The 26,102-nt window shown below is 39.4% G+C and overlaps 3 protein-coding genes and 1 long non-coding RNA gene across 5 annotated transcripts; all 4 read left to right on the top strand.

Annotated features, from left to right (window-relative positions):
• Positions 1 to 3,702: 3,702 nt before the first annotated feature.
• On the top strand, positions 3,703 to 7,537 carry LOC105912397 (tetraspanin-8-like). Its single transcript, XM_012841354.3, has 9 exons — positions 3,703 to 3,915; positions 4,088 to 4,150; positions 4,270 to 4,383; positions 4,473 to 4,547; positions 4,713 to 4,805; positions 5,461 to 5,586; positions 6,084 to 6,140; positions 6,650 to 6,724; positions 6,923 to 7,537. The coding sequence occupies exons 1-9, from the start codon at positions 3,853 to 3,855 to the stop codon at positions 7,052 to 7,054; spliced, it is 798 nt and encodes a 265-aa protein (XP_012696808.1). The 5' UTR covers positions 3,703 to 3,852; the 3' UTR covers positions 7,055 to 7,537.
• Positions 7,538 to 10,284: 2,747 nt separating this feature from the next.
• Positions 10,285 to 17,148, top strand: LOC116224169. 2 transcript variants are annotated; one of them, XR_004165475.2, is made up of 6 exons: positions 10,285 to 10,357; positions 10,499 to 10,595; positions 10,927 to 11,179; positions 11,358 to 11,423; positions 11,600 to 11,612; positions 17,138 to 17,148. It is a non-coding gene; the product is annotated as an uncharacterized LOC116224169 (long non-coding RNA). The 2 variants fall into 2 exon arrangements; XR_004165474.2 differs by lacking the exon at positions 17,138 to 17,148 and having other exon boundaries at positions 10,286 to 10,357; positions 11,600 to 11,665.
• On the top strand, positions 11,674 to 16,248 carry LOC105912372 (tetraspanin-8-like). Its single transcript, XM_031583220.2, has 7 exons — positions 11,674 to 11,719; positions 13,143 to 13,208; positions 13,530 to 13,625; positions 14,069 to 14,197; positions 14,999 to 15,031; positions 15,156 to 15,239; positions 15,681 to 16,248. The coding sequence occupies exons 1-7, from the start codon at positions 11,708 to 11,710 to the stop codon at positions 15,819 to 15,821; spliced, it is 561 nt and encodes a 186-aa protein (XP_031439080.1). The 5' UTR covers positions 11,674 to 11,707; the 3' UTR covers positions 15,822 to 16,248.
• Positions 17,149 to 20,605: 3,457 nt separating the features above from the next.
• LOC105912403 (tetraspanin-8-like) lies at positions 20,606 to 25,819 on the top strand. The gene is made up of 9 exons (XM_012841359.3): positions 20,606 to 20,764; positions 20,968 to 21,033; positions 21,240 to 21,353; positions 22,244 to 22,318; positions 22,607 to 22,702; positions 23,153 to 23,281; positions 24,133 to 24,165; positions 24,302 to 24,385; positions 25,278 to 25,819. Exons 1-9 carry the CDS (start codon positions 20,705 to 20,707, stop codon positions 25,416 to 25,418), a joined length of 798 nt encoding a protein of 265 aa, XP_012696813.1. The 5' UTR covers positions 20,606 to 20,704; the 3' UTR covers positions 25,419 to 25,819.
• Positions 25,820 to 26,102: the final 283 nt, after the last annotated feature.

Genomic DNA, 26,102 nt, shown 5'->3' with positions numbered 1-26,102 from the left:
AGAGGCTTTTAGCTTGGGGGCTGTTGGTCTTGCTGTTGGTCAGCTATGATTTGATTTGATATGGTTGTCTTGTAGTTGTTGTATTTGTTTTACATTAATAAATCCCATGGATTTGGTACTTTTAAAAAGGTGTTTTTAGTAGTTGTTTTGGGTCAGTGGTGGAGTGTTTGTTCGCCACTAAAGTTGGGGTGTAACAGTGGGCCAGAGAAAACTAGGCTGATTCAAAGGCATCGTATCCTTTCAAAGGTCACAGACTTAGACACAGTGAGGCAACGGTGATCAATCAGGAAACAAGGATTTATTTATTTGACTGCAGAGATGGAAAGAGGCTAGCGTCACATGAAGACCACCAGTAATTCACCAGTAATTAGATAAGGAAAAGGTTGACAGGAGAGGGTGTAAATCCAACCTTTCATGGATGTGATATGCGGCCACTCTGAGACAGAAGAGGCAACATGCTGCGCTATGCAACACCGTCCTGATTATATGGAACATATACTCTGATGACAGAGAATGCAAAGAGTAACAGTCACCTGTTGGCCTTGAGAATACAGCATATGAGAATACAAAGAATAATAGTCACACTTTGGCCTTGCAGGAGACACAGAATCCACATATGGCAGGAAACAAACATATAATTAAATTTATATATATATATATATAATTTTTAAATATCATTCTAACTATACAATACAATGGAAAATCATGTCGTTCACACAACTCCCAGTGTGCATATATGTTGATGTTAGAGTGTGTGTGTTTCTGCAGTGAGACATTCCACGGATGAGAGATAAGGCGGTAATGATTTGGCACTCACACCGCTAGGGCCCAGGTGTGATACTCCAAATTTCTCTAATCTGGGTTGAAACCCACTCCCTTTGAGTTTTAGAAGACAATCTTCATTCAATGTCCTTGTATATTGATATGGTTCCATCTCCCCAACAGTAACTTTCCACTGAAACATGAAACATGAAATCCTTTGCTGCTGTGTCCTTTGGTCTTCTGTAAGATAGAAGTTAGATAGAATAATAGAATTTCCACAACACATACCATAGTGATTCTGATTTACCATTCTTTCTACGTCAACATATGAAACGAAACTGGGGAGAGACTTTTTGATCCTCCACCTCATCTGTTTTGTCCACTGTGACAACATCTTCTTTGTTTTTAAATAAATAGTCATGTTTTCAAAAAATTGGCTTTCGTCGCTTTTCTCCATGATTGAAAACGGATCTGTTGTTGTGACGCATGCGCGGCTTCGCTGTCGACAGCAGTCGACAGTGTCGCAAAATGACGCATGCGCAATGTGAGGGACTACTATCCGCCAAAGGACTACCATCGTGTAGCGACAGGGCTAATTAAGTTGCAGCCTTGGCACATCACCAGGAGAGGTAACTGTTACTGAAGCTTCAAGTAATGAACCGATTTTTTGAAACAATGTGCCTAAATGGTTCAATGCTTCATTTGCCCATCACTATCTCACACTACACCTTTTTTCAATCAGAAGTTTCATTGTAATCAATAAACTACAATAAGCAGAGGCCCATCTCATTGTGTGAACGTCCTGCAAGCCCTTTTAAAGGCCCATATCTTCATGTGGTCTGTTCTGTTTGGCTGCAATCAGCATTAACTATTCCCTCTTCGCTAATTCCCCTGGGTACCCCTGTGTGTGTGTGGACCCCCCTCACCGGGGTTTCTTGGAATGTGCCTGTGTCGTGTCTTTAGTGCTGACTTTAATGTCGTAAATCATGTCAATGGCTTGGTTACTGCTTCCGGCCTGGTCTGCCTTCTAAAAGTGAGACTTTCATACTGATGAGTTAATCCATGTTCATCTAAACATAAAAAATATCCAACACTCCCGAGCAGACTTTACAGTTTTTCTCGATTGCTTAAACACAATTTTGACTGCTTTGTTTTGTTTTTCATTCACCTTACACAATTAGCACAACCACACACCCAATGAGCAAAACACCTCAGATCCATTGCAAAATGAAACACTCTTGTAAAAACTATACACTAATTTAACAAAACCATATTTTGTTACCATATGAAACACACATGTTACATATGACTGAATTCTGTTTGTGCCACTTACACACTACTGTTATAAACCTAAAACACTTTTAGCAATTCTACTTCTCAGTGATTAGAGTAGTGTAAGTGAAGTACACAGAGAAAGTGCAAATATACAATAAATTCAACAAACACTACACAAGACCAATGCTGCAGACTGATGAAAATATTATTAAATTCTCTCCATCTACCCAAATCAGTCAACATGTCAACATGGAGAATCACAACAAAACATTTTTGCTACTTCAGTAGTGTGCATAACACTGTAAGCTCAGCAAATATCAGACAAACGTAAAATGATGTTTCCAGTACAGGTTACAATTCCATTAAAAAAAGATCAGAAAAAAAACTGAAAATACAGTACAAATAAAGTTGTTTCATTTTACCCTGATGTCTTCTTAGGATGTGTGCCAGTGTTGACTGAGAGACCTGATGGACATTACTGTATTGAAAATGGCATGGTCACCGATAATGTTGGCTTGAATTTCTCTGAGCCTGATAGCATTATTTGCCAAAACCATGTTTATGATCTCTCGATCTTGTTCTTGCGTGAATATGGGCCCCCGTGCTCCTATTAAGTTTATTTGATACATTTGGTCTTCTTCTTCTTTGAGCACGTTTTCCTCCTGCTTCAGGTCTTCCTTTTCCTCTACCTCCACCTCAGCCTCTGGCATGGCCTCCGCCTCTTTCTCTTCCTCCTTCTCCTCCTCTGTGGATTCCCCCTCTCACCCTCACTCTTCATCTTCTGACTCCTTCCATTTTGGTTGAACAGATGAACTCATCTGCTGCATTTCTATAGTGCTTAAACCTGTTTGGTGTGTCTACAATTAAGCAATCATGTGTTTGCGCACTTGATGGCTGTGTTTATTTGACAGGTCATATGTGTGGTAATTTGACAGTCAGTGTTTTGGAATTGCAAGGAAGTGACCTCTTGATATACTTCTGTGTCTAAAGCATTCAAGTGTGTTAAGTGTTTTGTAAATCACTTGTGTGTATTGTTTCGCAAAAGGTATGATGTTGACATGTGCTTATAGTGGTGCAAATCTGAGCCGTTGTTTTGCTCCTTGAGTAAAGGTTTTGATAATTGTGTAATACTTTTGATTTTAGTGTTTATCCAATCGTAAAAAACTGTAATGCAAAAATGGTTTATTTGCCAGTAAAAGGCCAACAGCAAAACCAACGCAACCCCAGGATTATACTGAATCTTTGCACTCTTCGTTCTCTCTTTTATACACAGCGAGGCTCACACCAGTGTCCCTCCAACTGACTCACGCACACAATGAAACTGAGGTTGCTACATTTTCAGGAAACAGGCCTATTTAGGGAAATACCAAGTAAATGGATTCAGTAAGTTTTGATAGGCTAGATAAGCCTATAGCCTATACATAGATCGAATAGAAATAAAATATGTTATAGAAGCGTTTTCAAATATATGTTATATTATTCATGCTATATAATTTCAGTTGTATATCAATAGATGTATCGGTTGTCTCGCAACTGTGTTAATTAGTTGATTCGTTTATCGTTGATATGTTAATTGAGTTTGTCTACTGGCAAGCAAATGGTTTGTGCGAGTTCTCGCATTGCCCCACAAAAGAAGAATGCGCGTGCGCGCACAGAAGAGCAGATAAGATAGCAGCCCAACCCGTCCTTGGCGCTGGCTTGAGATCATCACACGACATAAACACTTCACTTCCCCTTTGTCTGAAGTTTGCAGACAGTCATCAAGCGAGTTCTGAATGCAAGTGAGGAACAGCGGTGTCTTTAGAAATCCCCGAAATGGCGAAAGCGAACTGTCTCCTCCTCAGAAACCTTTTTATTTTTTTCAACCTGCTTTTTGCGGTAAGTTACTTATGAGAAAGTTATTTAAATAATTTGAAAGTGTTCTTGACTGTAGGTCCTGTTAGTCAGTTGGTGAGATACAAAAACAAACATCGACTGTGAGGACTCGGTGACTTTATTATTGGGCTACGTTGACACCCACGAAATGTTGTATTTATCACTTTTTTTTTAGATTGCGGGTGTTGTCGTGTTCGTTCTGGCGGTATTGGTTCACTTCCACTTGAACGCCAACGAGGTAGGCTATATAAGGGTTTTCTATTTGTTTTGAATTCTCATTACGGTTGACCCCCGTTCGTCACATGATCAGGTCAAACGTGTTTCAGCTGAATCACCTTAATGCTGCATTATATTTAGTTTGACAGAGGTAATGGAGTCATCGGGCTGTATATGGTCGGGTCTGTCACATTCCTCATTTCATTTCTGGGAGCTTACGGTGCTCTTAAAAATGTGAAATGGATGCTGGTTGTGGTGAGTGTCATTATCAAACCACGTCATACCTTTGCAGGCACGTCTCCTACGTTTGATAACCTATCGTGTCTCTTTCTCGTTGTTTGCAGTTCCTTGTTCTGATGTGTTTGAGCTGCTTTACCCTGTTGCGCTTTGCGATGCCTCTAGCCATTCTGCATCCACAGGTAAGTCTGATTTCAAGGGATCTCAACAAGACACAGGGCCTGTGAACTTCCACGTTAGGTTTATCTAGAATTATTTTATTATCGTTTCATGTTAATGGCTTCTGTTCATTTACTGAATTATTCAAAGCGGGTTGACAGTATTTGCATTCCTTCTTGTTTTGCAAGGTTGGCCTGTTGCAGGAGGAGATGGAAAACGTTGGGCCTTTGGATAAAACCTCTGGGGACTTCCAGAGAATTATGGGTGAATTCCAGAGTGAGGTAAGGAATATATCATGTCTGTAATCCTCTCTAGCTGAGGTTAACCTGTCTCAAATATGTTAATTTTCTTGGTAGATGTACCGCTCAATATTAATTTGGCTTTCTTCAGGGTTCTTAGGAAAGTATTCAACAGACTTTTAATATGAGATGAGCAACATGTAGAATGTAAAGGTCATTTAACTGAAGGCATGAAGATGCCCTCATATCTGACCTTATACAACTTGTTATATTTACATTTCCCAAAGTTACCCAAAACAAGATTGCCGGAGTCCTGTTTTGACAGGCTTTTTCAAGGCTGACTCGCACAATACTCTACAGAGACAGCATAGATAAAATGTGTTTTGAACATGTCCAAACTGTTTCTACATCTGCAAGGAGAATATCCACCAATTTGTGCATAACCTATTTGGCAGAATGAAGCAAATTACTGAAGAAGATACAATTGTATGAATTTTATATTATGAGCGTTCTTTTTTTAGTCCTTGGTTGTTAAGTAGTCACATTGTTCTTAACATCCTTTGTTACATTGTGAGTTAGAGGTGAAAAAAGCACACTTTTGTTTGGCTTGAAGGAGTGTAAAGTTCTTTTAACTTGCAGGTAGGCTTAGCAGTGACCTTTACTCTCTCGCTCTCGCTCTCTTTCTCTTTCTCTACAGTTGTTCTGCTGTGGTCTCGTCAATGGGTACAGGGACTGGAATAACAATGTGCCAGAGTCATGTGACTGCACCACAGATGAGATTATGCAGGACACATGCTTGCCCCTGCCGGACAATACCCTTCAGGTGAGCCATCATTGGTAACTGAAATAACACCACACTATCCCTCAGCACCATAAGTCATAAAGGTACAGTGTGCAGGATTTAGGGGGATCTAATGACAAAAATTGTCCTGATAAAGTATTCAAAATGATATCATTGGTGTGTATTCACCTGTAACTATGAGTCGAGTTTTTGTTAGCTTAGAATGAGCACTTCATATCGCCGTACGGAGCGGGTCTTCTTCCACGGAGTCCGTCATGTTGCGCTGTCACGTTTCTACAGTAGCCCAGAAAGGACAAACCAAAACACTTGTTCTTGAGAGGGCTTTTCATGTTTTGTATGGCACATGACGACCACCGTAGGTTCCTCTATACACTTGGAAAGTGAGGGGTATTCAGCAACCTCACCACTAGAAGTCACTAAATCCCACACAATGTACCTTTAGACACTTCCTGGTCTGTGAGGTTTACTTTTTTCAGTACTGTAGTATTGAGTCAAATGTAATGCCTTTCCCCCCCTAGGAGTATTATGCTGACATTCAACTTGAGGTGAGGAGTACCAGGATGGTGCATAAGCAGGTAAGGCATACAAATTAGTTTGAAAAAACTATTCTTGGTTGCGTGTTTTTGCTCTAAGGCTTTGTGTAGTTGCTCCACTGTAACAGCTAGAGTGTCTATTTTTGAAGTTATGGACTTCATGTCTCTCACAAAAGCATGCAAAGTTGCTGTAACTATCAAAAGTCATCCAATTACATAGATGCATGTATACATTGTCCAGAGCAAAGTTATTCCAAAACTTTGGTAATCCTCATGTTGTACCGTTTACCCCACTTAAGGCCTCAATAATAGTTACTTTAACAAGTCAGCCAACAAACCTTGAAGTGCCTTGCTTTGGTTTCACAATGTTATAGTTGCAAAAGATGAAATGGGTCAGAAGTATCAAAAACAGGAACAGGGTGTTGCAATATCCTGTTTCTGATGCAACTAGTGCAACTAATGCATTAGTACTACATCAAAAAAGTGAATTGATGATCTTTAAAAAATTGACTTCTAACTTTTGATGTCTTACTCCTCTTACACTTATTTAGCCCTGTGGTGTGATAATTGTGAGCAAAGCCCTTGATGTGATTCTTGGAGTGCTCTTTGGATTTACCACCTTGGCAGTAAGTACTGACCAGTCATTTATCAGAATCAACTACTTGTGCAGTGTTTGCACTGGTTAAATCTCAGATTGATAATTTAGTTTTAGACTGAATAGAAATGGCTTGTCTCCTGTTCATTCTCCATGACTTGTGTCTTTGATAATGCCTTGAAGCAGTTTGCGCTTGGGCTTGCTGACGTGTCTCCTTTTGTGTGTGTAGTTCCTGGGAATTGTGATGACCTGCTGCCTGCTAGCTCAGAGGATCAAGCTAGGAGCTGTGGCCAAGCCGTCCATGATTTTCAGCATATCATCCAAGCCACCCAAGTACAGCCAGCTTTTGGAATACAAATAGTGCCTGATGTGGTTTGGAAAATGCAGAGGATTTGGGAGGCTATGCTTTTTTTTTTTATGCTTTTTTTTTTTTGCTACAACATTAGTTATTAGTTCAGCTATTACCAGATGGTTGAAGGTCACTTTAAATGTTGACTGTGTGGCTTAGTCATATCTTGTCTATTTTGCAAACTCTGGCTGGCACATTAAGTCACAACCAGTAATTTTCACAATCTCTTGGATGGGAATTTCTATGAAGTACTGATTTGTGCGTCTGTAACCACTGGCAATATGATTGGATAGCTAACTGCTCTGAACAGCTACTCTGTTTTTGAGTGCTTTGTGAAATGTTTGCAATACATTGAATCCCAAATGGGTGAATTTATTGGTTCTGTCTGGAGAAGAAGTCTATTTGCACTATTTGGCATATATCTTGCTTGTGAAAGACTTTTTTTTTCTTTGATATGATCTTTTAAGACACTGAAATAAAATGACTTCAACAAAATTCCTGCAAGTGTATTGTGTCTTTTATATACATTCTTTTATAATTCTTATTTATTTATATATATTCTTGAGTTTTCTTTTTTCTTTTCATTGATCCATTTTACCGATCTATGAGCGCCAACATTTGCAATTTCCAATTTAACACATCATTAATGATATTGCAACATGACGCATAACCTCCCCTAACACATCATTAATCATATTACAACATGCAACATGACACATAACCTCACCTAATACATCATACTGGATGGAGACGGCCGCAACACGTGCCTCGTGTTATAGGCCTACCCCAGGATCCGTAAAGGCCCTCCTTCATAGTACAACTTCGCTGTCTGTAGCCCCCAAGAGCTAAACACAACAACATGACTGCCCATAGAACCTGAGCAGCAGGATGATAACCACAACAAATTTGCCTTAGTGAGCATTTCACTAGGGTTTTCAAGCAGGCACCTTCCTTCATCAGTGTTTCGTTGAATTACCCACAGGATTCCCGAAAAACTGTACTTGTCTTTTCACTTTCCCTCTCCTGATATTAGGCCTATGCCCACATTATTTTTGTATAACATACTGTCCATATCTACATTGAGGACTTTATACATGTAGAAAAATATCATGGTTGTAATAAAATGATGTGGTGAACATGGAGCAGTTTTTCAACTACAAGTGTCATGTAAGGCCAGGCAGAGAGGAAGGAAGGAGCAGGCAGAGAGGCCTGTGTGCAGAGATGTAGGTCAGGCCAAACAGAGAGGCCTGTTTTCTAAAAACAAGACCACAGGTGCAGGCTGGCAGAGACAGCCACATATTCATTAAAAATATGTATGCAAAAGGGGATGTGGAATTCTTCAAAGAGCAGGTAGAAGTTTCCCAGGAAAGAGCCCAGACATCATAACCGGGAGGGGTGACACTACTGATAAGGACACAGCATTTCAGCATCTTGAAAGGTTTTTGGGCAATTGGTGAGCAGAATATTCTGATTGGCTGAGCTTGGATAAAATGTATAGGTTTGAGAGAATATTCTGATTGGTTCAAACCTTGTAGAGGTTTTGGGTTTTCGATTGGTTCAACTTGGATAAGATTGGGAAAGCATAGTGACGAAATATGTCATTTAAAAAAGTTAGTGAACTCGTTTTTTGGCTGAGCTGCTCCATGGACCAACACTCTGATTGAATGAAAGTCTGCAAGAGTAAATAAACTTAAGTTCATCACATTCGGTCTTCTGACTGAAGGTTGTAATGAATTTTCTTCCACATAATTTGATATTGCCTGCCTTACACTTTTATGTACAAATGTACACATGTTAATTGTTTTAAAGTGTTGCTGTGCTTTTCTGTAGTTTTCTCTAAATATTCTGAACCCCACTGTATGCCCATGATCAGGCATACTTTGATAGTGGCAGTTGATTTATCTTCGGCACCCGTAGGTTAAGGCCTACAGGAAATTGTGGTGAGAAAGAAAAGATGAATTCCTTCAACAGAGGCATGCTATCTGGTTTGCATATGAAAATAGAGCGACATTTGGTTAGAAGAATGTGGCTTTACATGCGTGTGTCTAGCTATTGATAGAATCAGGGGCTGAGTAAAGTTTGCCTCAGGCTTGTCTTTTTATTTTTATTTTTTGAAAGGAGATAATTGGCATTGGTAGGTTGGGGATTTATTTATCTACCTAGATAGTAATATTACATGTGTGACAAAACAGAAAACCATTCTGTTGTCTTTTTTTTTTATCCCTATAAAGGATAAATGTATGTGTATGTGTTTGTTCCCCAAGTGCATTTTGACAATATTTGTCCTTGTAGAGAAATTATGGTTGTAATACAGTGGTGTGGTAAACATGAAGCAGTTTTGCAACAACAAGTGTCATGAGGCCCGTGTGCAGAGGTGAGTGTCTTGTTGGGTCAGGCAGAATGGCCCGTGTGCAGAGGTGAGTGTCTTGTTGGGTCAAAAAGAAAGGCCTGTTTTCGAAAACAGGCCTACAGGTGCAGGCTGATAGAGACAGCCAAGCATTCATGGAGGGGTCTCGGGATAAGAGGTGGAGACAAGTCAAGGACAGGCGAAGCCTCCCAAAAAGTTGTAAACAGGGTCTTTGAAACATTGGCAAGGACACCGACCTGCTCTCACAAGTCACCATTGTCTTAAAATGTTTCTCCACAACAAGTGAGCAGAAATATTCTGATTGGCTGAGCGAGGACAAAATGTATAGGTTTGAGAGAATATTCTAATTGGTTCAACTTGGATACGTTTTGGGTGTTCAATTAGTTAAATTTGGATACGTTTTAAGCTTTTGATTGGAAACGCATAGTGAACAAATATGCCATTTAAAAAGTTAGTGAAGTCGTTTTTTGACAGAGCTGCTCCATGGACCACCACTCCGATTGAATGAAAAGTCTGCAAGATTGAATAAACTTCAGTTCATAGCATTCAGTCTTCTGAGGGTGTGCATGTCGTAGCACTGGATCCAGACATGGCAAAATACGTCCCAAGTTTAAATCTCATGTTGGAAAGCTTCAATAACAATACTTTTACTTGAGTATAACTTTTGCTTACTCTGCCCACCTCTGCAGAGCATGTATGACTATCGTGGTTGCTCTGTCTTTAAACCATAGTTTTGCCAAATTACTCATGCTGGTGTTATGCTATCAGTCGGGCATACATGTTCATACACACCAATATCACTTCAGCATGTTATCTGCACGCCACTTCTAAAGCCTATCCTTGGGCTGCCTTCACATGCCTTTCATTTCCCGTAAATGCCTGGATCAGTGAGCTGGGTCTGACCTTACTCTACCTTACTCGTAGCCTCTCTCTGAATGTGTGCATTGGTACGATCATATTTTCTCTCTTTTTTTAACTATACATTTGGGCTCATCCTGTCAGACATTTTTTGTCCTGTGTTTAACAATGACTGTAATTAGCAATTAGCCGAAATGTTGCTGAAACAGCTTTGTCATTCCACCATCAAGGTACCACGAACTCGTCTCCACTGCAACCTCTTGCTGCGGAGACGGCAAAGACAACAAACGCTCATCAGAGGATCCAGTGGCTCTCCTATAAACCAGAGTGAGGGATTTAATTCTAGCAGTTACACGGAACCATATTTTTCATATAAACCGTTTGCTTTTTTCACAACTGTCTAATTTTATCGCCATTCAAATATTGACGGAGCTTGCAAAAACGGTTGGAAAGGCAAAAGCAATTGAGATTCACGGACATTTACAAAAAAAGAACCAGGACACGGCATGCATGAATTTGACAGAGGCTAATTTAAACAGGTTTTTTATTGCGTCTTATTTGTCATTTAGGTTAAGTACATATTGTGTCTATTTTAAAGGTTGATTTGTGCTGGTATGAATGTCACGGTTCTCTGAACTAATTGTGGTGTTTTGTTCAGGTATCCATATATGGTTTGTGTCCGGGAAAATAGAAGACGTCCCTTCCCAGAACTAGCCATGGAGAGTCATGGCTCCATGGAAAGACTTCAAGTTTAGCTACCACGCCCCTTACAGGAAAAAATCTAGGCTAGCTCTTGAAACTGCCGAATACTGAACGTGTGCTCACTTACCCACTCTCTGCTTCGTCACAAGATGGCAAAACTGAGTTCTGTTCTCAGCAACATCTTCGGCTTCTTCAATCTGCTTTTTGCGGTAGGTGAAGTAGTGTAGTCTGTAGCATGTTGAAAATGCGATTAACTGCAAGAAGAAAAACAAAAACACGTGGTCAAAGATGTAAGCTAAATGGTGTTGTTGATGTTGAAAAAAATCATCCAATGTCATCGTTGTTGTTCTCCTAACAACGATTGGCCCTTTTCTTTTTCTTCTTTAGATTGTTGGTGTTGTTGTCATTATCTTGGCAATACTAATCCATGTTAATCTCAGTAATGTGCAGGAGGTAAGAACATGATTAATTTTATTGTTGCGTAAAAAAACATTTGTTGGCTTATAGATTTGTACGTGTGTATTTTTATCATGTAGCCCTAATAACAAAATAATTGTACTGTAGTCCACCAGCAATACAGTGTATTTGCGTCAACGCACTGTAAAGCAAACTTTCACTTTAATGTTAAGTTTGGAAAGATCGGTGGAGTCGTCATCCTGTATGTGATTGGATTCATCACATTGACCATCTCGTGACCATCTTTGGGAGCTTACGGGGCATTCAGACAAGTAAAATGGATGCTGATCGTGGTGAGTGGTTTTGCCGTTTATTTGTAATTTCCCTGTTGAAGTGGATTGAAACTTTGGTAGATGTGTGGTTGTGTGTGTGTGTGTGTGTGTGTTGCAAAATCTAAGGCGGGGGGGGGGGGGGAGTAGACGAAAACAAATGTTTTGTTTAATGACATGCTTTGAGATGAAGCCCCGTGTTGAGTGTGGGAGTCAACTGGAAGTTTGTAGGTTTTAGTTAGCATTTTATCACTTCCTGGCTCCAAAGAAAAAATCCCAATGGTTAAAATTAATGGATTTTGCTAATGGAAAAAAGAATGGACTACATCATGTCACTTGCCTCAGGCAACACCAGGGACTCTAGAATGGTATCCATGGTAACAGATAACTCTAACTTAATGGGCCCCAACATGGTTGACAGATTGGTCATTGCGCACGCCAATGGTGACCTGTGCGCCAAAACATTTTATGCCCGTGCTTTGTGCACATGTGAGTCGCTGCACTCTTCTCCTAAATGATAGGTGTCACTGCTGATAAAAAATACCATCTACACCGCTGGAAAGTGAAATGCACCAAAGTAGAGAACAGTGACAGTACATGACAATTAACTGTATCACCAGTATTCATTTGTGGATTAACTGCTGGAAGAAGCAATAAGAGGAGATAATGGGCCAAAAAGAGCACAGTGAAATCAGAGTCAAACTGGAACACCTGTATTCATGTGTGGATTAAACTGGAGGAGTCCTACAAGTTTCTGGTTCGTGTTGTATTGCTAGTCATCAGCAAAACCAGCCTGCTGTAGGTTAACGTAACTTGTTATAGTACCAAAAGACGGTCTCAACTGTATCATGGAATGGTGGTATTTTTCAGCGAGAAACCCTTACGCTTTGGAACAGCAGCCTATATGCAAAGTTTTGCCTGATGGAGATCTGAGTGTCTTTGCATATAGGCTGTGCCAAAGCGTAAGTAAACCACACACACGTTTGTACAATTGTTGCCGTAATCTCCCTCTGTGAATCTCCATCTGGGAGTCCCTATGTTCTTGCATTAAAGGGTCATAGAGGGTCATAGAGGGCCATAAAGGGTCATAGAGGAGACTTTTGTCTCCTGCTCGTGGCACAGGACAGGTTACAAAAATTGGGTCTGTGAGTAGCGTATTCCGTTATTATTTCATGTGAAGCCTGTGTTAAATTATTTATTTATTGATCATTGCAGTAGGCTATGAAACACATGCCTGCTGAACGACACAGACCAGTAACTCATAAACCAATTACCGAGGTCATTGCAAGAAGGCTTGCACATTAGGCTTGACGTGAGCCATGGCAACGGAGTCTTTCTCTCTGCTTAATTGGTCTCAATCGATCTTAGGGCGACTTTACTTTGTGGTAAGATAAAATACTTTGCGAATACGATTCCACAAACTAATAGCTTCCTCCGTTATTTGCAGTTCTTGGTGCTGATGTGTGTTGGCTTTCTGTTCCTGGTCCGGATTGCAGTAGTCTTGGTCATGATGGTAGGTCTACCCTAAATGTAACTGAACTAAACTTCAAAGTATTCCATGAAATAGATTTTTTTTTTATCAAATAGGATTTTCCAAGACATGCCATGCTATTTTATCAATGTGAAAGACATACGATCAAGACTATACAATCTCAAAATGTCTTAAAGGACCATTGAAAGTCAGGTCTTCAGTGGCTTCTGCTTAATAATATGTCTTCTTTATTTAATAGTAATTTCCATATGAAAATAACAACCATGCGTAGCAAGTTCTGTGTTTTTTTTTTGTATCCCTTTAGCTGTTAGATTTCACATAATTTCTCTCGCCTCCCTTAAGGTTAAAAGCATCACTGAGGAACAGCTGCATGCACTGTTGCCATTGGATAAGACTTCTATGGATTTCCGGTCAATTATGGATGGATTCCAGTCTTCGGTAAATATTAGCATAAGAGACGATGTTGTAGTTGTCTTTAATTGCTTAGAAAAATAGGCATCAATTACATGTTGTAGTGTTTTAGATTTGGCGTCTAGGATTCCTTAAGTGGACACTATATCCACTGTTAAGTGCATCATGAAATATACATCATGAGAGAACGGTTACATAGATTAGAGATCCTAAATATCTGGGCTGAATATAAAATGTATGGGCTTGGACCACAGGGGGCCTTCATACCAGTGAATCTTTGGTTAATTGTAAATCAGCTTGGAAATGTTGGAGAGCAAGAGATATATCACCTTGAACTAATAAGATTTATTTAGGCCGTGATCTGTCTGTATCCACATCTTAACATAACAGGGAAAACCCTGCATTATACTGTAGGCTAGGAGCAAGACTCTAGACAATCTCAATGATAGCCTTAACTCCTGTGGCAACAGATGGACTGCTGTGGTCTTTTCAACGGATACGAGGACTGGAATGAGAACGTGCCCGAATCCTGCAACTGCCCTCCCCCAGAGGAGACAATGACAGATGTCTGTGTGGTTATTCCAGGAAACTATCTCGAGGTGAGACACCGCTGTAGTAATGCGTAAGGTGCACCCAACATTAGAGTGGTCTATAAAAGCTATGAGGAACATCATACTCACCCAACATTAGAGTGGTCTATAAAAGCTATGAGGAACATCATACTCACCCAACATTAGAGTGATCTATAAAAGCTATGAGGAACATCATACTCACCCAACATTAGAGTGGTCTATAAAAGCTATGAGGAACATCATACTCACCCAACATTAGAGTGGTCTATGAAAGCTATGAGAAACATCATACTCACCCGACATTAGAGTGGTCTATAAAAGCTATGATAAACATCATACTTACCCAACATTAGAGTGGTCTATGAAAGCTATGAGGAACATCATACTCACCTCTAGTTCTGTGGAGTTTGAGTGGAGGACTTTTGTGTAATTTTACTACTGATAGGCACTTCCTTATGGAATAAAATGGATCATATATTCGCTTAGTCGAAATTTGATACTGAATCCAATAAGGTGAGTTAATACATTTCACGAAGGTACCATATTGTGTATCTGCGATCTTCAGTTGTAGAATTATTTATCAACTTGGCCCTTGAATGATATGTTCATGGACTTTTTACTATTTCTTTTCTTGCTATCCTGAACAATCATCCTTTTCGTATTTAAGAAACATCCTCCGTTTTATATTGGTTTCCCAAAGCTCTTCACCAAGTGAAATGTTGCCTCATTTTGAAGCATTTCATAAAATAACCTAAAGTATGTTTCAAATACTAGTTTGTGATACTACCTTATCCACTGAGATCTCTCAATTTGTTTCCCCCCTTTTAGGCTTTCTTCTCCCAGCGTATGGTGTACAGCCAGGTATGGCTACCCAACAACCATCTGTTCTGTTCTGTCACAAATAGTAGTCTGAATGGCTAAATTGATACATCATTGTGTTCGATTTGTAGTCTCTAAAAGTACACCCTTCTCTGTTATTGTGCAGTCGTGTGGCCCTATTCTCCTGACCCTCCTGAAGACAGCGTTTGATGGTGTGATGGGCGTCTTCTTTGGGCTGACCACTTTGACTGTAAGTGCTGAAATGATCTTATAAGATATGACCCATTTGCTGGACAATTCCTGTTGTCAAAAAAAGAGAGGCCATTGGCTTAGTGGTTTTAATGGGGGTCTGCAAATCTCTGGGCTGTGGAACTGAAGAATTAAATCTCAGTCCTATGTAGAATATTTTAGACTAGATGAAATGAAGGAGCTGCTGTGACTATTATCTCCTTTCTTTTGTGAGGTTGGCCGACTACTGTAAAGGATTTTTCTATCCGGGGGCCCTATTTTCCCATCTGGAAAAAAAGAGAGGCCTTTGAAAGTTTATATATACACATGTATATACTGTATATATATATCTTCCCTTGTTTACTGATGGAGATTAGTCATGAGCTTCATCATGCTTTTCTGTGTTCTGCCCGTCTGCCCTTAAGGACAGTGTAACTCACCTCTTCCTGGTTTGTGTTTGTAGGTTTTGGGCATTGCGATCTCCAGCTGTCTGATTGCTCGGATCAACAAGAACAGAATTGCAGGAGTTGTGCTTGGACCTACCTTGGTCTTTAGCACCTCACCACCCAAGTACAACGAGCTGGTCAATGAACCGTACCATTAGTTCCTTCTTGCCCCTGGAGGTACATGGTGGCACTTGCTGTATCGCTTGATTTGGGCAGTGATCTTTTCTTGGCAGGATCACTGTAAGTAATTGATTCATTAGTCACTTAATCTACATCTTACGCCTCTTTGCACAAAGTTAACGGTATCTAAGCACAAATTCAATATTTCAATCAAGAAATTATAACATAAATAGGTAGTTCATGCTTAGCCATCTCGCTTTGCTCACATGTATGAATCAACAACTGAATTATGAAAATTGAGGAAAGAATGTTTTTATGGTTTGTATGTTTTCTCATTTTTGGGGCTTGACTGCATTTTGGCAGTATATTTTATATTTTTTCACTTTTGTTTGAAAAGACTGCAGATTCCAAAAAAAGAGGGAATGTGTATTTTGTATTTTTCTCAAATAAAATTACTGTAACAGATTTTGGAACTTTCATCATTTCAAATGGTCCTAACCTTGTGACCCCACAATTTCCAGAATTAAAACCATATAACCAAAAACACTTCCACCTAACCAAAGGGGCCATTTATAGGGAACAGGATAGATTACAGTTTTTCACAGTTGTTAACACTCAAAAAGCGAAAATTCGCACCCTTCACTTCATGGAAAGTGGCATCACTCGACCCAATTTGGCACTACTTCACACTCCCTTATCTGCATTAGACTCTGATTTTCCTTGTTTACACTCTGATGTCAATTACACATCCCCTTGTTGTCAAAACACTACACACAATGTTCAGTTGTTGCACACACTTCTCAAGTAAAATCTCAAAGCATCAACCTACAACACACAAATAGTCAAATCTCTAAACATTCAGGTCGGTTGAGCAATTTGCAATGAGGACTGCAGCATAAAAGTGCCTTGAGCCTCTGTTTTGTTTGGTAAACAATGGAGAACTTTGAAGAGATCAACAACCAGAGAAAGAGAGGGGTAAGAGTGAGAGGAGGAGGACAAGAAGGACGGGGACAAGGGGGAGGAGGAGTAGGAGGACAAGGAGGAGGAAGAGGATGAGAAGGACAAGGAGAAGAAGGAGGAGGAGAAAGAAGAAGGAGAATGATCATCTCGAATGAGATTTGGGCCGCTGTGGTAGACCATGTGCTCAACCATGGTTTGAGCATGAGGGAGGCTGGCCAGAGTGTCCAACCAAATCTCAGCCGCTTCACAGTTGCTGCCATCATTAGAAACTTCAGGATGGAGAACAGGTATGAAATATATTTGCCTTGTGTACTGTAATACTGCATATCAATAGAATACATTGTGCTCACAGTATTTGTATTTTGCAGGACTGAAAGTGAACCACACTGTGGAGGAAGAACACACACTTTCACCGCCGAACAGGAGACTGAAATTGTAAATATGGTTTGTGAGAACAACGGTATCACACGGTTTACAGTACTGTACTGTTCTCTGTGTGTACCGAAATAAAACTTTTTTTGCTGCATATTTGTGTGCTGTTTTATGTTTGACTATGAAAAAAGTAGGCCTACACTGAGACATTTTACTAAAGGAGAAATGGCTCATTCTCCAGAGTCATTGTCATTCATGGTGTTCCATTTCGATGATTGTGTTTTCAATTTTGCACTGCAGTGTGCTCTAAATGCTTGGTAGTGTGCAGCAAATGCTTAGTTGTGTGTACTCAATGAATGTATGTGTGTGTCTTTTGAAAATATGGCTGTGTGTACCAAATAAAAACACGAGTTCCATTTTGTGAACAGTTAAGAGATTTGATGGCAAAGAGTCATCTTGCAAAGGGAGTGTCAGGTTTAGCATTTTGTGAGGTTTTCAGTTTTCTGTGTGCAGTTTTGAGAAAGCCGTTATTGTTTTGAAAAACGTGTGTTAACAATTGTGAAAAACTGTAAGACAGGACAGGATGGAATGTACTTTACTGATCCCTGAACGGGAACTTCATTTTCATAAGTTTGGGCTTGACATACAAATGTACGCAGTCAATTAATTATCTGAAAAGTTGTATCAAAAAAATTAAGAGAAATTCATATTTGATCATTAATCAGATAAATCTGATGATTCAGAATGATTTTTAAAAAAGTTTCCATGTTATATATTTAAATGTAATAAATCTGTTATAAATACGCTTTCATGTCTTTCAGTGTAATAAGTAATGGAAGTGATAAGTAATTGAGTGGATGGTGGCAGTTATTTAAGATGGCCAGCATCTTCCTGATTGAATCAATCATGTAATGTAATAGTTTTAAATCAGTGAAAGATTGGGCTTCCTTGGCTATATTACTCAGACTGGAGCCTAATTGTTCTTAAATATAATGCCCCTGTAACATGAAATGTAGAATGATTACACTGAAGGTAAATATGAGGATTTTTTTGATAATGGAAAGTGGCATCAACCAACCCATAAGCCTATTATGGTACAAGAAAAGAGTGATTCAGGGAAGGAAACACTCAAAAACACATCCGTAGGTTAAAAGAACCCGTCTCACAACAATCTAAACCTAGCTCATGTTCACTTTTATTGAGCGAACAATGTAATGCTGGTGAATTGTGCTTGACAGTAATGGGAAGAGCTGACATTGAAGGATCAAAAAGTGATGAACGCTCGGCGGCTACAAGCCAGTTTTCACATGTGTTAACTATTCTAGCACCTCCAACAGCTCCCCCAGTTCTTGCCAATTGTGTGACTCTTACAGTAAGGGATGCAGATTAAATCAATTCATCGATACAATACAGATTACACATTTTTCTGCTCCGTTACATACCAAACACCAAAGCAGAGTCTTTCCTCAAGCTACTGGTCATGAGGAACACAAATTAAATTCAGTGGTGCACAATGACACCCCAATCTGTTGTCAGCTGACTGTAGAACTGCTGCTTGTCATGATGCTGCAAACTTCCCATACTTGGCCTGAGATTAACCAAAACATCTGCATTTCTTGCACTGAGATGCATTTAAGTTAATTGTCTTTTTTCCCCTTGTATATGCACATTGTTGTGAGAGCTGGCATGTTCTTTGGGTAGGATATCTACACAGCTGTTTCACTTGACTGGGATTATTTGAATACTCACAATAAATTATACTACAATCAAGACAAGTTAAACAAACGTTTGTCATCCATCAACTCTATTATTAGATCATAACAGTGAACAAACAGCTAAACTAGGTGATTGCCTGTGGGCTAGGCTAATTTTATTAGTAGTAAAATAATGCATTAAAAAAACACATTGATGCAAGGGTACAAAGTACAGTGAATAAAGCACTAATAGGTTGTACAATAGCATCAGAAAGGTGTGTGGCACAATGTAGGCCACTCAACAGTCTGAGAGCCTTGGGTAAGAGCGTCTTGCAGTTGTAGTTCGAGGAATGATATGGAACCTAGTTCTGGTAGGGGTCTTGCACAATGTTGGAGGCCTTAAAGATATAATGTCTGTTGAACATTTTCTTGAAGGACTTGAACAAGGTGTGCCTTTTATAAATGCTAAACCTAAGTTTAATCTTGCCTTAGTCTTCATGAAGTGCATAGGTTCATTTCCTCTCCTCTCCGTGTCATTGCATAAACACATTTGTGATTCTGTTGTCATACCACTACTCTGAAACACCACTACTTCTGCCTAAGAAATCTTAAATCTTAAATCTATTTCCGGTTCATTCATGTATGGCAGAACTATGACTACTAAGTGGTATTATACTGTAAGACAGCATGCCAGACACTAATAACAAAATAGGGGGAAAGACAATTTACCATTTTCAAAATAAGTTGCAAGAAGGACGGCTATCAGTGAGCTTTATTTATAGAAAATATATAGACAATATTTCAGTTTTTGCTGCAGGTTTCCCCCTCCTGGTCTAGCAATGCTTTGCTCTCAGTCATCTGCGTCTGCAAGAGATGTCAATGGCCAAGATTGAACTACAAGAGCAAGTAAGTGATTGGCTAGACAACATATGAAAGGCAGGAGTTATTGCCTGATAACAAAACAGTTGATGGGAAGTGAGTCAAGGGATAAGTAAGGGGGTGGAGTTCCTTAGTGATTGGTAATATTAAATTGTAAACTAACTTGTTTTGTACTGTTCCTGGCAGAAGCCATGCACACGTTGCGTGATCTTTGTTGTATTTCAATTTGTACGTATAATATGAGGCAGACACCGACAGGTGACCATACCACTCATATTAATTGGTCAAAAGAATATAAAGTCAAGGTCAAAGTAAAAGTCAAAGTAGCTTTATTGTCAATTTCTTCACATGTTAAGACATACAAAGGAATCGATAGGACGTTTCCCACTCTCCCACGGTGAAACATATAAAAGTGCACAGGCACAACAGATAAGACAAGACATTTCCTAATACTAAGTAAACATAAAGATTCACGTACAGTTGTTATAAATACTATATATATAAATACTATAAATACTATATATATATAAATAATATAAATACGTAATACAATTTTAAACAAGTGAATACAAGTGATTAAAGTGCAGAGTCTTGAGTTATTTTTTATAACATATATATAAACCACATTGAGTAATATCCCAATTTATCTTATATTTACCTACGCCAAGGAGGTCATGTTTATGCAAGATCCAAGGAAGAGCTCATAAAATGTTGTAGCGGATCCAAACAATGGTGCGGATCTACTAGGTTCATTACATCTTGTGTGTATTTTAAAGGATGATTTGTGTTTTGTGAGTGTCACACTTTTCTGAGCAAATTGTGGTGTTTGTACACAGGTAGCCATATATGGTTTGTGTCCAGTAAAATAGAGGACGTCCTCTATGGGGAATCATGGCTCCATGGAAGATTTCAAGTTTAACTACCACGCCCCTTACAGGAAACATATCTAGGCTAGCTATTGAAACTGTGGAATACTGAAAGTGTGCTCACTTACCTGCTCTCTGCTTCGTCTCAAGATGGCAAAAGGGAGTTCTGTTCTCAGCAATATCTTCGGCTTTTTCAATCTGCTTTTTGCGGTAAATGAAGTAGTGTAGTGTGTAGCATTTTCAAAATGCGATTAACTGCAAGAAGAAGAAAAACGTGTTCAAAGATTACGTGTTACCGTAGGCTGAATGGCGTGTCGATGTTGAAAACAATAAGCCTACTGTTAGGCCTACAATACAGTCAATGTCATCGTTGTGCTTCTAACAATGAGCAATGCTTTTTTCTTCTTTTCTAGATTGTCGGTGCTGTTGTTATTGTCTTGGCAATACTAGTCCATGTTCATCTCAGTAATGTGCAGGAGGTAAGAACCACATGTTTTCATTTTTAATGTTGCGTAAAAAAAAATGTTGTATTCTTATAGATATGTGTAGCCTAATATATGTGTACGTGTGTATCTGTAACACGTAGGCCTAATAACATAATCAATTATTTTACTGTAGCCCACCAGCAATACAATTTGTGACTGCGTCATCGCACTGTGAAGCAAACTTTCACTTCCATGTTTAGTTTGAAAAGATCGGTGGAGTCGTCATCCTGTATGTGATTGGATTTATCACATTGACCATCTCGTTTTTGGGAGCTTACGGGGCATTCAGACAAGTGAAATGGATGCTGATCGTGGTGAGTGGGTTTGCCGTTTATTTGTAATGGTTTCTCTGTTGTAGTGGATTGAAACTTCAGTAGATGTCGGGGTGGGGTTGTGTGTGTGTGTTTGAGGTAGTCAAACACAATATAAGGGGGAGGAGCAAACGGAAAATATTGTCTTGTCTAATGAAAAGCTTTGAGACCAGGGCCCGCTAAAACTGGCCTATACGTAGCTCCTAACGTGCCGTACGATTTAGGAGAAACTCCTAAAATTAAGGGGCGTGTCCTGACTTTGGAACTCCTTTAAAAGTAGCACCTTTAGTCTGGGAGAACTAAGTAAGAAGTGGTCGAGGACTCTTAGCTCACTACCAACTCCCGAACGAATGGAAAACTTTGGCAGTTTCTATCATTCCACTTTACAATGTTTTGGAATGCATGAAGCAGAATTACTGTAAAAAAAAATACCATACCAATCACAAGGCAGTTATTAGCCTATGGAACGTGTAAAAGAATCAATAACGTCATCCAACTAAAACAACCCACTCAGTGCCAAAATTGAATTGAATAACCTTTGATTACTAAATTAAACTAGCTCCTGTGTACATATGGGTGTACTCCACCAGTATGCATGTACAACAAGTTATCAGACAGATGTTTTTTTAAAACTGCATTATTTAATATGTTACATTATTTATTGTTCGTTGCGGTAGACTATGAAACGCATGCCTGCTCACCGGTAAAAGCCATAGCAACGGAGTTTTTCTCTTAGGAGTTCTCGCTTTTTCCGTAGTAAAATTTGGTCTCAGCGGCTCTGTGAATAGATTTACGAGAACACTTTTAGTAAGATTTCAGCGCGACCTCGTAGTAAGATAAAATGCTTGGTGAATACGGGTCCAGGAACTGATGGCTTCCTCCATTATTTGCAGTTCTTGGTGCTGATGTGTGTTGGCTTTCTGTTCCTGGCACGCATTGCAGTAACTTTGGCCATCGTGCGACCACAGGTATGTCTACTCTGAACATGACTGAACTAAAGTATTCCATGAAATAGATTTTGTTTTCATCAATGCTATCAATGCGAAAGACAGATATGATCTAACAAATAATGTCTTAAAGGACCATTGAAAGTCAGGCCTTCAGTGCCTTCCACTTAATAATAAACAGTCTTCTCGCTTAATAGGAATCTCTACATAAAAATTAACAACCAGTGTATGTGTAGCAAGAGCTGTGTTTTTTTTTTTTTTATCCCTTTAGCTGTTGAATTTCACATAATTTCTCTCGCCTCCCTTAAGGTTGATAGCATCGCAGAGGAACAGCTTGATGCGGTTTTGCCATTGGATAAGACTTCTATGGATTTCCAGTCAATTATGGATGCATTTCAGTCTTCGGTAAATATTAGCATAAGAGATGATGTTGTAGTTGTCTTTAATCGCTTAGAAAAATTACATTACAATTACAAAATCAATTACATGTTATAGTGTTTTAGATTTGGCATCTAGGATTCCTTAAGTGGGCACTATATCCACTGTTAAGTGCATCATGAAATATACATCATGAGAGAACGGTTACATAGATTAGAGATCCTAAATATCTGGGCCGAATATATAAAATGTATGGGCTAGGACCACAGGGGGGCCTTCACACCAGTGAATCTTTGGTTAATTATAAAAGCTTGGAAAATGTTGGAGAGCAAGAGAGATATTACCTTGAGTTAATAAGATTTATTTTTTGCTGTGCTTTGTTAACATGACAAGGAAAATCCTACATTGTACTGTAGGCTAGGAGCAAGTGTGTAATATTATCATGCATCTGCACCTTAACTCCCTCTGTGGCAACAGATGCACTGCTGTGGTCTTTCCAACGGATACAAGGACTGGAATGAGAACGTGCCCGAATCCTGCAACTGCCCTCCCCCAGAGGAGACAATGACAGATGTCTGTGTGGTTATTCCAGGAAACTACCTCGAGGTGAGACACCGCTGTAGTAATGCGTAAGGTGCACCCAACATTAGAGTGGTCTATAAAAGCTATGAGAAACATCATACTCACCCAACATTAGAGTGGTCCTTAAAAGCTATGAGGAACATCATACTCACCCAACATTAGAGTGGTCTATGAAAGCTATGAGAAACATCATACTCACCCAACATTAGAGTGGTCTATGAAAGCTATGAGAAACATCATACTCACCCGACATTAGAGTGGTCTATGAAAGCTATGAGAAACATCATACTCACCCAACATTAGAGTGGTCTATGAAAGCTACTGTATGAGGAACATCATACTCACCCGACATTAGAGTGGTCTATAAAAGCTATGAGAAACATCATACTCACCCAACATTAGAGTGATCTATAAAAACTATGAGGAACATCCTACTCACCGCTACTTCTGTGGAGTTTGAGTGGAAGACTGAGAAAATTTAGTGTCATTTTACTACTAAGTACTTCCTTATGGAATGAAATTGATTACTGTATATCCGCTCAGTTGAAATTTGATACTAAGTCAAATAAGGTGAGTTCATTAATTACATGAAGGTACCATACGGTGTATCTGCGATCTTCAGTTGTAGAATTATTTATCACCTAGGCCTCTGAATGAAATGCTCATGGACTTTTTAATATTTCTTTTCTTACTTCATATTTTAGAAACATCCTCCATTTTATATTGGTTTCCCAAAGCTCTTCACCAAGTGAAATGTTACCTCATTTTGAAGCATTTCATAAAATGACCTGCAAGTGGTTGGTATGTTTCCAATACTACAGTTTGTGATGCTACTTCATTCGCTGAGATCTCTCAATTTGTTTCCCCCCTTTTAGGCTCTCTTCTCCCAGCGTATGGTGTACAGACAGGTGTGGCTACCCAACAACCATCTGTTCTGTTCTGTCTGTTCATAATCCACAAATAGTAGTCTGAATGGCTAAATTGATACATAATTGTGTTCGATTTGTAGTCTCTAAAAGTACACCCTTCTCTGTTATTGTGCAGTCGTGTGGCCCTATTCTCCTGAACCTCCTGAAGACAGCGTTTGATGGTGTGATGGGGGTCTTCTTTGGGCTGACCACTTTGACTGTAAGTGCTGAAGTGATCTTACAAGATATGACCCATTTGCTGGACAATTCCTGTTGTGAAAAAAAGAGAGGCCATTGGCTTAGTGGTTTTAATGGGGGTCTGCAAATCTCTGGGCTGTGGAACTGAAGAATTAAATCTCAGTCCTATGTAGAATATTTTAGACTAGATGAAATGAAGGAGCTGCTGTGACTATTATCTCCTTTCTTTTGTGAGGTTGGCCGACTACTGTAAAGGATTTTTCTATCCGGGGCCCTATTTTCCCATCTGGATCCAGTTTTTTTACTAGGGATAGAAATGATTTAAATCGGTCCAGTTATGAGCTATAACCGGCAACTGCAAAACGCCTATACAATGTAATCCTATGGGGCAAGCATCAGTGTCAAGGAAAAAAACGTTGGAGCTCAGTCAGGTAGAAATCAGCATAATTGTACGAGCGCATTGTCCAATAGTCACTGTCTAGCAAAACTATTTTTTTTGTCAGTAGACCCACATTATAAGTTGGTATCACAGCAAATATGATGGGCAACAGTTTTGTTATTTGTTTTAAGCCCCGACATTTTCAATAATAACTCTGATACATCATTACACTTTAAGCAAATAATAAATTCATTTGCATACCACTGCATAATCAAATAGTAGTTGGAAACAACAGGCTGATTGTACCAACATATGGTCAAATAAGCACAGTTCATATATATATACAGTATATATATATATATATATATATATATATACTGTATATCTCCCGTTGTCCACTGATGGAGGTGTTGATGGAGATTAGTCATGAGCTTCATCATGCTTTTCTGTGTTCTGCTCATTCTGTGTTCTGCCCTCAAGGACTAACCTCTCCTTAACTCTCCTCAACTCACCTCTTCCTGGTTTGTGTTTGTAGGTTTTGGCCATTGCGATCTCCAGCTGTCTGATTGCTCGGATCAACAAGAACAGAATTGCAGGAGTTGTGCTTGGACCTACCTTGGTCTTTAGCACCTCACCACCCAAGTACAACGAGCTGGTCAATGAACCGTACCATTAGTTCCTTCGTGCCCCTGGAGGTACATGGTGGCACTTGCTGTATCGCTTGATTTGGGCAGTGATCTTTTCTTGGCAGGATCACTGTAAGTAAATGATTCATTAGTCACTTAATCTACATCTTATGCCCCTCTGCACAAAGTTAATGAAATGCAAACACAATATTGCAATCAAGAAATTATAAAATCACTAGCCATGCTTAGCCATCTCGCTTTGCTCACCGACAACTGTGTAGCATGAAAATTGATGAAAAGAATGTTTTTATGTAGAGTATATGCTGAGTCATTTTTGGGGCTTGACTGCATTTTGGCAGTTTATTGTACATTTATCACTTTAGTTTGAAAAGACTTAAAAAAGGGAAAGTGTATTTTGTCTAAGTTTCTGAAATAAAATGATTGTACCAGATTTCAGAACTGTCATCATTTCAAATGGTCCTAACTTTGTGGTGACTCCACAAAGCATTTAATTTAGAACCTCATGTAGAAAACATGAAATTCACTAATTACAGAAATCCGGGGTCTTTCCTTTCCTACTGGTCATGAGGAACTCAAATGAAATTCAGTAGTGCACAATGAGCGCGTTGTCGGATGCTAAACGGTGATTTATGTTCACCGCTGACATCTTTGCTGTGCGTTGCCGTCATTTCGACCGGTCGCGCACCTCCCACTTTTTTGAATGGGGGGTTGTT

Source organism: Clupea harengus, chromosome 16, assembly GCF_900700415.2.
Source record: "Clupea harengus chromosome 16, Ch_v2.0.2, whole genome shotgun sequence".
Lineage (NCBI taxonomy): Eukaryota > Metazoa > Chordata > Actinopteri > Clupeiformes > Clupeidae > Clupea > Clupea harengus.
The sequence above is the reverse complement of the archived record's forward strand: the minus strand, read 5'-3'. Positions and strand labels throughout refer to the sequence as shown.

What these genes read in the sequence shown, in the direction of transcription:
- LOC105912397 (XM_012841354.3), top strand. Translation starts at nt 3,853, where the DNA reads ATGGCGAAAGCGAACTGTCTCCTCCTCAGAAACCTTTTTATTTTTTTC. An exon ending in TTTTCAACCTGCTTTTTGCG is followed by an intron (nt 3,916 to 4,087) that starts GTAAGTTACTTA and finishes CTTTTTTTTTAG; the next exon opens with ATTGCGGGTGTTGTCGTGTT. An exon ending in TAGCCATTCTGCATCCACAG is followed by an intron (nt 4,548 to 4,712) that starts GTAAGTCTGATT and finishes TTGTTTTGCAAG; the next exon opens with GTTGGCCTGTTGCAGGAGGA.
- LOC105912403 (XM_012841359.3), top strand. Translation starts at nt 20,705, where the DNA reads ATGGCAAAAGGGAGTTCTGTTCTCAGCAATATCTTCGGCTTTTTCAAT. An exon ending in TGGCCATCGTGCGACCACAG is followed by an intron (nt 22,319 to 22,606) that starts GTATGTCTACTC and finishes GCCTCCCTTAAG; the next exon opens with GTTGATAGCATCGCAGAGGA. An exon ending in TTCCAGGAAACTACCTCGAG is followed by an intron (nt 23,282 to 24,132) that starts GTGAGACACCGC and finishes CCCCCCTTTTAG; the next exon opens with GCTCTCTTCTCCCAGCGTAT.
- LOC105912372 (XM_031583220.2), top strand. An exon ending in TGGATGGATTCCAGTCTTCG is followed by an intron (nt 13,626 to 14,068) that starts GTAAATATTAGC and finishes CTGTGGCAACAG; the next exon opens with ATGGACTGCTGTGGTCTTTT. An exon ending in TTCCAGGAAACTATCTCGAG is followed by an intron (nt 14,198 to 14,998) that starts GTGAGACACCGC and finishes CCCCCCTTTTAG; the next exon opens with GCTTTCTTCTCCCAGCGTAT.